General features: G+C 31.3%; 1 protein-coding gene across 1 annotated transcript; it reads left to right on the plus strand.

Moving 5' to 3' along the window:
• Nucleotides 1–1,533: 1,533 nt before the first annotated feature.
• On the plus strand, nucleotides 1,534–5,447 carry LOC118048647 (large ribosomal subunit protein eL20). The gene is made up of 4 exons (XM_035058417.1): nucleotides 1,534–1,691; nucleotides 1,791–1,906; nucleotides 2,011–2,074; nucleotides 4,934–5,447. Exons 1-4 carry the CDS (start codon nucleotides 1,677–1,679, stop codon nucleotides 5,273–5,275), a joined length of 537 nt encoding a protein of 178 aa, XP_034914308.1. The 5' UTR covers nucleotides 1,534–1,676; the 3' UTR covers nucleotides 5,276–5,447.
• Nucleotides 5,448–11,851: the final 6,404 nt, after the last annotated feature.

Consider the following 11,851-nt stretch of genomic DNA (forward strand, 5'->3'; position numbering starts at 1 on the left):
TGCAGTGGAAAAACATATAAAATTTATAATAAAAATCAATACACTTAAAATTTATTGAACAATAATTATATAAAAAAAAACAATGCAAGACTACACATATAAATTTTTTTATAAAAAATCAATATTAAAAAAAAAACAATCTATATAAAATTAATAAAAAAAAACTTCAGGTGAATCATATGTACATTTCTAAAAATTAAACACACTCAATATCATTTAAAAATAATCACAATCTAATTAAAACATAAACCAAAAATTTATTTGAAAAAAATATAAACAAATGATGCATTATTTTTTTAAAAAAAAAATTAATTTTTTTTTTTAAAAAACCAGGTTAGGCGTTGTTGGGTCTGGCTTACCAGCCCCATGCTCGTCCTAATAAAACAACGGCTTGTGCACGGGCCTGCAATGACAGGCCCTAGCACGAGCCTTTTAAAAAAATACATTTAATGACGTCCACCCTAAAGAGTTAAAAAAAAATGACGCATTGACAACGTTAGCAAATGACGCATCGCTTGGGAAACCAAGAATCCACCTACTGTGGTGGCCATAGAAATAGGATGATTTGTTTTTTCATCTAAAATTCATTTTTAACCCATTTTTTACTCGAAAAAACTTAGAAAACATTATAGAGACCTTGTTAAACTAATTTATAGTCATCAAAAAGACAAAAAACTGCTCTAAAACCCAAAATCCACCATAAACAAAAAAATTCTTCTTGAGTTCAGATCTATTGTTTTAGGTATTTTCAAGATAAAAAAAAAATATTCTAAACATAACCCCGTCATTATATGAAATCTTTTAACAAAAAAATTAATTGTTTTAGTGGCCATAATTTTCTCCAACAATCACTTTCTCTATTTAGGTTGGAATTTGGCGATTTTCTTTCTTTTCTCTCGACATAAAAAGGACCGAAAAAAATAAATAAAGTTGGGTATCAAAATGTGTTGTCTTGAAATTCAAGAGATTGATCACCTAATATCTAAAAAATATGAGGGATTAAAATGAAAATTTTAACGAAACTTTCAATCCGCCCCATGTTACCTGAAATTTTCAGTTCGGTCCCTTAACTTTCAATTCAATCCTCTTTTCTATACACTTGGGGGCTAATTTATGCTCAAAAAGACCAAATCACACAAAATAAAATGTTAAAAAACCAAAGTAAAATTATTAAAACATACACGGCTTCAATTAGTAAACTTTGAAAGAGTATAGTATTTTTTTTATACGGTAAAAGATTAATGCTTTTTAGCTTTATATATAATTAAGGAAATATAAAATCCTAAATTCTTATTTGAGAGACCCACTTTCTCTAAAATAATTATTTACTAATGATTTCTGCGGGATATTTGTTTAGCCCACAGTAATTATCCTAAGGACCAAGGAGACGAGGAGCTGGGCTTGTCTGGTGTTTAGCCCACAGTAATTATCCTAAGGACCAAGGAGACGAGGAGCTGGGCTTGTCTGATGTTTAGCCCACAGTAAACAAGTACTTGGGCTGAGCCTAGCTATAACAATTAGGGTTCAGTCTAACAAAACTATCCGGGAAGGAAGCTAGGGTTTCAAACGCTCACTCGGATGCTATTTCTGTGAAGCTTAAAAAGAGAGAGAGAAAGAGGAAACGTGACTGGTGGTGTCCGCCGGCTTCTCTCCCAAGCAAAGAAATTTTTTTAAAAATGGTTACCTTCAGGGTATGTGACATTAACATCCTTAATTATATTATGTTGTGTTTCTTCATTCATGGATCTAAACAGAAAGATGGTTGATTGTTTTTTTGTGGGGGAAAACAGTTTCACCAGTACCAGGTGGTCGGGAGAGCACTTCCAACACAGAGCGATGAGCATCCTAAGATCTACCGCATGAAGCTTTGGGCAACTAACGAGGTCCGTGCCAAATCCAAGTTCTGGTATGTATCTATTTTCACTTCTCTCTATTTTTGTTTGCCATAATATCTGTCTTTGCTGCTCTCTAATATTTCGCTAACTCTGCGATGCCTCTTGTTGATTATAGGTACTTCTTGAGGAAGCTTAAGAAAGTCAAGAAGAGCAATGGACAAGTTCTTGCCATCAATGAGGTATGAGAGCTTATTTGGGCCTCTCTTGTTTTGAAGTATTTATCATTTTTTTTTGTAATTTTTACTGTTTAATTGACTGGTCTCCCTGATGGTATTGACAAATGAAGTGGTGGTGAGTGGGAGCTGTTGCTTGCTTTGTAATTCATGTGTACTTGTGGTGTTGAATTTCCCAGTTTTGGCTTGCTTGAAACAAAGGCTGTGATGAATGTTTCCGTTCATTGTTTGCTGTTTATTCTTTTAATTGTTACATGAAGCATATTCTGACAAGTGGAATGAAGAATATGACCTATTTGAAATCTTATTGCACAGTTTCTTGGATTTTGTTACATTGCCTATGGCATGTTGGATAACTTGATTTATTAACTACGACAATAAGATTTGTGGCTTTTAGGTGTCCTTGCTATTTTTGCTTGATGTTTTTCTCCTTCTTCAATCTTTAATTGGGCTTCTAGATTAAATCTTTGTCTTTGTTTTTTGCTAGTAAAAGTGTTTTGTGTTTTAAAGCTAGCAGTGGAAAAATTAAAACAAGAGAAGCATAAATTTTTTCAAATTTCCCTTGTTTGGAGCAACTTAGTAGTCTAGAGAAGCTGTACACTAATTTCTCTTATATATAGGTTCCTATGGGCATGTATGTGAAAAAAAATTGTTTACCTTTTAGGATTCCCCATTAAGATTTATGGTCCAATAACTATTTATCTTCATTTGAGGTTATGAATTTCATAATTTCTTATGTGCTAAGCTCCTGGTGTTGAGGGGTAGGAATGTTGTTTTTTGAAATGGTTGCATCGTCCTCAATTATTGGTTTGAGATCTATCTATGATTATTTTTTCCCTATTAAGGTCTGAAGCTACTGTGCAAAGCCTCAGAGTGGTTATTTATAGTGCCAAAGACACTGAACAATGAAAAATATTAAAATGGGCTATAAAACAACAGTTTCAGTATAGTAAGACCATACTCTAGTTTTTAAAAGTTCACACTATGTGGGACAATCATTTGATTCAAAAAATGGGTTCCTACAATTGGGATGGATCAGCTTTTTAAAACTCTTATTCTATTTTTATGTGATGAGATTTCTGAGGTTAATATGGTAACATCACAAAGTTTTGTTTATTTTGTTATTTTGTTTGTAATAGACTGTTAGGATTGAATTCAACCATTTCAGATTTGTTACAAACATAGAAGTTGAATTAGAAATCAGATGAATTCAACTTTATTTCTAGAAATGAAATCAATTTTAGCATAGAATTGGTTTCAAATTGCTTGTAAAGTAGGTTTTAGTAACAATTTGATTGGCTTAATTCATAATCAAGCATTCTTTTTTTCTAACTATAAAATCAAGCTACCGATTTCCTTAAATTACAAAATTACTTTCCCTAGAAATAATTCTCGGGGCTAGGGACAATTCTATTCACATGCTCTATGGAATAAAATACGTACATTTTTGTGTGTAAGTGGATCCCACCAACGTGCAAAAATGTGTTGGTTGATCACTACTTGGGGTGTTGCTTGAGGTGGGTTGTCTTTAATGGTCCTACTAATGTTGAGTTGCTTGAGTTTGGATTGGCAATTCAAATGAATGAAATCCTTGATGATGTTTACGATCAGCCCATGGGCCAACTTTGAACCTGGATTTGCATGTCTTCATTGCATGGGAGAATAAGCCTATTATATGTGGTTTTCAGGTTCAAAGTGTGATCTTTGCAAATTGTCCAACCATGCATACATTGGGATTTTCTACATAAAGTTATGGTTGTTTTAGTTTCTATGTGTGTGTGTTTTTAGAAAGTCAAAAACTTGTGCTAGTTAATATATGTCTAGTTTTCTGTTCAAGTCATTTATTTGGGTCTCAATTATGTCATTTTAGTGTTTCCCCTAGTCTTGGAGAGTTGTGCCAACTATATAATAACAACTCAGACCATATATTCGAATCTTGTTGAAAAATATGAATTGAAAAGTCTTTGACTTGGTCTTTTGGCAATCTATCAAGTTTTGTATCTCCTTTGTAAGTGGGGAATTTATTCCTGTAACTTTGTATCTCTAAATAAAGTGGTGAGTGATATGTAACTTTAGAGTGGTGAGTTCTTCATTTTGTATCTGTATCTCTTTGGTTTTGTACCTTAGAGTGGTGAGCGAAAATTATAATTTGTGTGAATCACTTGGTGCTTTGCGATTCATACCATCCCAATATCATGGGTACATGAAATAAGCCTGTGGCTTTTTAAGGAACACCTAAATTTACTTCCCTGGAAATAAATATCCGGGCCAAGGCCAATTTTATTCACATGCTCTATGGCATAAAATACCTCAGTTTTTATGTGGTGTTGTGGGTTCCCACCAATGCAAACATGTGTTGGTTGATCACATTAACTTGACCTGGTTATTCAGGTGGGTGCATGGAAATAAGCCTGTGATTTTTTATCTTGTTTCTTTAACTACTGGTATTAGTTTGTTAGAACTTAAATTTACCAGTATTCTTGTGATATGTAAAGTCTATGAGAGGATAACTTCAAAAGAATAATTTTGACTAATAGTTTCTGCATAATGCATCTGGATAATTGAGATTTTGATGTTACATTGATGAATCTTGTATAGCTCTTTTGCTTGATACCTTTGTGGGCCAAAATTTCATATTAATTAAGGGAAGGATAATACTAATTTGATGAATAAGCTAGTTAAATCCTTTAACAGGAAATGTGTCATTGTGGTACCTGTCCATCCAATGTTGCTAGTTGCTTGGAATCATAGTTCTTTTGCTTGGATTTAGATGCATTTGCTTATTAGCAAAAGTTGTGGTATTTGTAAATAAATGACCATGTGGAAGGACAGTTGTGGCATCTTCTAATAATTTTCTGATTGTAGATTTTTGAGAAGAATCCTACCACGATCAAGAATTATGGAATATGGCTGCGATACCAGAGCCGAACTGGTTATCACAACATGCACAAGGAATACCGAGACACAACCCTTAATGGTGCTGTTGAACAAATGTACACTGAGATGGCATCTCGCCATAGGGTGAGGTTTCCATGCATCCAAATCATCAAGACAGCTACCATACCAGCTAAGCTTTGCAAGAGAGAGAGCACCAAGCAGTTCCACAACTCCAAAATCAAATTCCCATTGGTATTCAAGAAGGTCAGACCCCCATCCAGGAAGCTCAAGACAACATACAAGGCATCCAGGCCCAACCTGTTTATGTGATATGGTTGGTTGTGTTGCTGGTTCTTCTATTTCCGAGCTTGTTAGCTTTACTAGTTTGTTGAACTAGAGCAAATTTGATGCTAGATTTCTTGTTCGAATTAATTGCTTCTGGTGAGAGATTATATTGCTTTTGTTCACTCTTTCAAGTTTTAAAGATTACGTGATTTGTTAAGTTGCGTGTGAGCTCTATGTTCTTGGTGAATCATCGTGTATGTATTTGATGTCACGATGAAAGCTTTGAGGAGCCTTATTTTGGCTTCGCCAATTATAGAGAGCTGGCGGCTGGCGGCTGGCGGCTGGCCTTCCGCCTTATGATGTGATTTTCAAATGTTGTACAGAAGAAAGAGAAACCTAACCAAAGCATATTTACGTGAAAACATGTTCTATCAAACAGTTTGGGATTAAGATGGTGATGCAGACACTTGTGGTGAGGCATTGTAAGCAATTCTCTGAACATGGTTGGTCTCAAAAGTTCAGAGTTTGTCAGTGGTCGCTAGGTAGTAGAACCCAAACCGATTGTAGATGAAGGCTATGGATTGTTGAACCCTTATCCGTGAACTGTATTATGGCTAGTATTTAAAAAAAGAATATTTTTTATATATTTTAAATTATTTTTTAATGTTTTTATATTATTTTGATGTGTTGCTTTGAAAAATAATTATAATTATATTATTTTAATTTTTTTAAAATGTTTTTAGATTATTTTAATATATTAATATTAAAAATAATTTTAAAATTATATAAAAAATATTTTAATATATTTTTAAATAAAAATATTGATGCCCACTCATCCGGCACCTTTATAGCAGGCGGCAATCCATGAATTTGGTCAATTAATCTATCCATTCATACGGAATGTATCTATACAAGATTTTAAAATACTTACAGGGGTAGATCTCTCAATAACTTTGCGTTCTCATCTTTACTTTTGCAATAAAACAATCGATAAGTTATCAAATTGATGAAGACCTTCGAAAATTTGATTGATAACATTATATAAAGTTTAAATTTTAAACATGGAGCCATTACAAATTGATTTGTACTCATTCCAAAGATTTGTTTATTCCCTTGGTTATTGAGCTTTAACTTTAAGAGAATCTATTCTTTTGAATAGACTTGGATGAATGTGAGGACATGACTTTAAAATTGTCTAGATACAATTTAGTCTTGAGTTTGATGATACTTTTTACAAATTTATTCACATTCTTAACAATCATGTGAATGCAGAGTAGATAGGTTAATTTTTTTAGGTAATGAGTTAGAAGATCTCTGTATTTTTATTGGTCAAAATCACAAATGCATGAATTATAATAAATAATAAAGTGAATGCGTAGAGCATTATAACTCAATCATTTTGGCAAAAATTATCAATAAATACTAAAATTTATTAAATCACAATTTATTTGACAAATCAAATATGAAAGATTGCTAGAATAAAAAATTATATGAAAGCAAACAAGTGATTAAAAAAATAAGTTGAAATCAAGATAAAGTAGATCCTAGGATTTTGGATTCAGTGTAACTATTCCTATATGAACTTCTCAATTGAATTAATCCTATCAAAATTTTATTCTTATGGTTGATAATTATGTTTGTCATGTCTGTGTGAGAGAAGAACCAGTTATAGCGTTGATCAAAATTTTGGAGCTGAGAAACCAACTCTGAATTGTCTTAGAGGCTTCAACATGGTTATTGTGAAGTTTTCATATTGTGGACCAAAGCTGGTGAGAAGATAAAAAAACCTTTTCATTGTCTGAAATTGGTTTTTCAATTGCTGCAAAGCTGTCAAACAAGCTTTTGAAGGTGTGGATGTAGTTTTTTATAAATTGATTTTCATGTTTACAAAAGTAAGTAACCTGTTGATGAAGTGTAAATTCACGTTCTTGTGAATCTTTAGTATAAGTATTCTTTAGTGCTTCCCAAATAAGGGATGTTGTTTCCAATCCAACAACAAGACTGAGTGCTTCTTCAAACAAGGTTCCAATAATCCAACCTTAAAAGAGTTGGTCAGATTTTCTCCAAGTGAGGAAGGCTTCTGTTAGGACTAGTACTGTATTTTCTATGTGTGGGTTATTGATTGGATTTTGTGTGATGTATTTTGTTGGTGTAGGATCTTCATTGGTGATATGCTCAACTAGCTCCTAACTTTCTACAAGAGCTAGAGTTTGTTCTTTCCATAATTGGTAGTTTGTTTGATTAAGTTTAAGAGTAATAAAGTTGCCAACATTGAGAGACAATGAAGTCATTATGGGAATATATGATTGTGTTTGTTTTGTGTGTGCTCACTCAGACTCTGATAGCAAGAGAAAAATGAAGAGTTGATAGTAGATGAAAAAGATAGATTTACTGCTATTACAATAAAATACAAACATGAGCACACTCTACTACTTGTACATGATGCGCTTTATATATATATAGAAGTAAGTAGTAACAATTACCTTTTCATAACTTTATTTCTTTCTATAATTACAGGGTTCCTTATTTATATAGATTGATTTATTTATGTTCTGCCACAACTATAGTTTTTTTGTATGATAAGTACTCGTTGGTTTCTTTGAGATAATTGTTGATTCCTTATTGATTTGTCTTTGATCTGCCACAACTATAGTTTCCATGTATAATTGGTTATTATTCTGAATAGTAGTTGTTGGAGTAATTGTCCCAACAATCCTGAATGTTGGCGTGATATGATTTAATTAAGATTGGTTGTTGACAAGGATGAAGGTGTTGTAATGTTACTGCTATCTTCTTCTGTTGCTGCTGCAGCGGTGTTATGGAGTCGTATGAGGATGAAGGAGAAATAATGTTGTTGCTTATTGTAGTTGTTGTATGATTGTTAATAGTAACTTCGTACTCACCTAAGTGATAATTAACATAATTAAGTTGTCTTTGATCTTAACTCATTAGGTTGCATGTCAATGACATTGTTAAATAATTAACATAACTAAACAATAATTTGTTCTTAAACAAAAATCAATTGAGTTACATGATAATTATTAGGACATTACATGGATTCGACTTGACTTTTAAACAATCTCAATCATATTTAATTATAAAAGTATTAACCCCTCATATTATATATATATATATATATATATATATATATATATATATATATATATATATATGGCAGCGTTATATTTTTATCTAAGTACAATTTATTTTATTTGATGATAATAAGGTAAATTATATACCAAACATGTGATAAGCATGGAGTTGTTTTCATCTAATGTGGTGAAATATATTGCATGAAGGGTTTGTTCTTATAGAAAAATTATGATAATTAATATTTTACTATAATATTTTTACACAAATTTCCTATTTAGTAGTATTTTTTTATATAAAAAATTAGTAGCAATGTAAATTAAAATATGTAACCAATATTTTTTAGATCATTAATTATTTTTTTGAGGTTATATTTTCAAATTAGTAACTTTTTTTTATAAATAATTGGCAACGATAATATGCAAAAAGTAGAGATTAATCAAATTTTTTTTTCAGATCCAAGTTATTGAATTCTATTTATAAACTTGGCAATTACTTTTTCGGTCCCTAATTAATGAATAATGAAATAATAAGTGATTAAGTAATTTTAGAATTGCTAACATAATATATTGAAGCACATATGTGTCTAAAAAAATATCAAGTCATCCATATAATTTTTATTTGGCAGACTACTTAGTCTCTTAGCTAAAACATATAAGCCCTATAAATTTGATTTTTGTTAGGTATCCATTAAAACTTAAATCCAAAATTCTCAAACTTTCTTGAAAAAGAAAAAAAAAAGTAAAATAACTCAAACTAAATTTGTTATTTAGAGATTTAGGAAAGAAACTAACACTAAAAATTCAAGAATCATAACAATTCTGAAATTTCAAAAGGTAGGTATGATAAATATTCAGTTAATACAAATAAATGAAGAAAGAAAAAGACAAAACAAAGAGAGACCAATCTTTATGAAAGAAGACAACTAAACTGATAAGAAAAAAATAACGAGAAGATAGAAATTGTTGAGATATAAACCCATAAGTTATAGTCTTTTTTCTAGCCACGCCATTTTCTATTTCTTTCTTTTTATGTTTATTTATTTTTGCAAGATATAGGATGTTATATTAATATTTTAATATAAAAAAAATATTTTAAAAAATAATTAAGGGGGCAATTGCCCTCTCTTCTCTTGCTCCCAATAGCTCCATCGTTACATGTAAGTTAAACTCATACTATTATTTTAAAACATTTATTTATGATCATTCAACTTTTCACTATATAAACTATAATAAAGTTTAATTTTTTATATGGGACAATTTTATTTTTGGATTTCACGATAATATGCCACACATAGATTATTTGACATCAATTTCTTATTTATATATAATTTGTTTTAATTATACTAATATTTCATGTTAATTTTTTTTTATTTTAAATAAAATTTTAACTTTAAAAATAACAAATTATAACAAAAGTTAAATGGTGTGGGAAATCATTATAGATTAAGAGACAATTTACTATGGATTATAATAGTAGTTTCACTTTTAATCTCTCATCTTTTCGCTAGTGGATAAACATTTCTTTGGTTTTCTTCCACAAGGCTATTTGGGTTTTTTCAATTTTCAAGTATAGTCAAATAACGTTTTTAGCCTCAGAAAAGGCAAAAAAAAAAAAAAAAAAAACTTTGCCTTTGAGGGTATTTTAATATTTTTACATGGGCATTTTGTGTAATTAAAAGGACTATGAGGAGGTGTTTTAGTATTTTCATGATGTATTTGTTATTTTTAATCGAAAAGCTATGGACGCGTGATTCTCACGCTCCAAGGAGTGGGTGGCACCTGCGACATTAAAAAGGCGTGTATGATGCTTCCTGGCGACTAAATCTGGCCATTCGTCATCTAACTAGCTACGCAGCCATGCCCTTTTCTCCATGGTGTGACGCATATAGACAAATAATGGTTGGATTGTTGCCAATGATTGATTATTTGTGTTTCTTCTTCTTCTTTTTTCTCTCTCTTGACAACTAAAGCGCATAATTATCCTTTTTGTTTGTTGTTTGTCATATTATACATGTTTATCATACCTAGGTGCAAGCTGACATGGTTGTCAGATTCAAGTGCAGGTTTGGCAAACCCAGGCGCAAGTATGACATGGTTACCAAACCTAGGTGCTGGTCTGGCAAACCCAGGCGCGCGGGTCTGGCATGGTTACCATGCCCACGCACATTGGGTCTCGCATGGTTTGCCAGACCTAAGACATATGGGTTTGGCATGGTTGCCAGCCTCGCGCGTCTAGGTCAAAAAATTAAAAAAAATTTCAAAAGCATGATTGGACTGCAAAAATAAACATTGTCTCATTCAAGCATGATTTTTAATTTATATGCAGTATAACTTAATTACAAACTCTTTTTTGTTTGCGCAATTTATTATAAATTTGTTATATTTGAAGAGGAAAAAATGGAAAACATGTTGAGTTTTAAGTGATTTATTTCAAGTCTTCAAAAATAAACTTTCCTTTTTTGTATGCATTGTGGATGAAAATATTAATTTTATGTTTATATACAAGTGTTGAACAATTTTTAAAAGGGAAATACTGTATATGTAAAAGACTTATTGTCCTTTTGACCATCTTAATTTGTGCAATTTTATAGATGGTTTGTTTACTAAAATTAGATATTAATAAAAAATATTGAGCGAATTTTAGGGATGCGCATGATTAATGTTCCAAAAATAGAAAAGATAAAAATATATTTGGTTAAAAAAAAGATGAAAAATAAAAAATAAATATATTTTTAAAACAATTATAAGCAAATTCCTATATTTTTTTTAAAAAGGCACATGAATCTGGCATGGTTGCTAGACTCAAGCTACTTGGGTATGGAAACCACGCCAGACCCACGCTACTTGGGCCCGACAACCACGTCAAACCCAAGTATGATTAGAGATGGGTAACAGAAAGTTTGGACAACAAATTAATGGACAGAACATGGGAACTTTGAGTATGTTGAATCAACATTTTTATTGGAGGATAGTAAGTATATCCTTGCATTGTTAACAAGAGAAGCTTGCAAGAGTAATTTTTCTTTGTTCTTGATCGAAGTTTCTTAAAGTTGTAAGAGCACATGCATGTATCTAGCAATTGGTATCAACATAGCATAATTTAGCTTAAATTTTGTATATATTTATTGAAATTTAGTAGTGTTTGGCAAAGGTATATGTTGCTTTTTTCTTAACAATACATTAGAAGTTCACAATGAATTATTAGTTAGATGTCCTAAGACCATTCAATACATTTGCATGAGTATTTTGGTACTAAAAAAAACCATTATCTTTGCCTTGCACACGAAAATTATGTAAATCCAAGGCACTAGATCCAAGATATTTGGATTTGAAAATCGCAATAGATTTAAGATACTTAGGTTTAACAACCATTCCAGACCCAAGAGCTTTAGATTTGGCAACCATGCCAGACCTAAACGCTTTGAGTTTGACATTCAAAAAAAGATGCATGGGTCTGACATGATTGCCAAGGCTAGATGTTTGGGTTAAAAATAAAATTAAAAATATTCAAAAATAGTGCAGAAGCGAA

This window comes from Populus alba, chromosome 11, assembly GCF_005239225.2.
Source record: "Populus alba chromosome 11, ASM523922v2, whole genome shotgun sequence".
Classification (NCBI taxonomy): domain Eukaryota; kingdom Viridiplantae; phylum Streptophyta; class Magnoliopsida; order Malpighiales; family Salicaceae; genus Populus; species Populus alba.

Coding starts and splice junctions, on each gene's coding strand:
- LOC118048647 (XM_035058417.1), top strand. Junction 1,907..2,010: donor CGTGCCAAATCCAAGTTCTG/GTATGTATCTAT, acceptor TGTTGATTATAG/GTACTTCTTGAGGAAGCTTA. Junction 2,075..4,933: donor AAGTTCTTGCCATCAATGAG/GTATGAGAGCTT, acceptor TTCTGATTGTAG/ATTTTTGAGAAGAATCCTAC.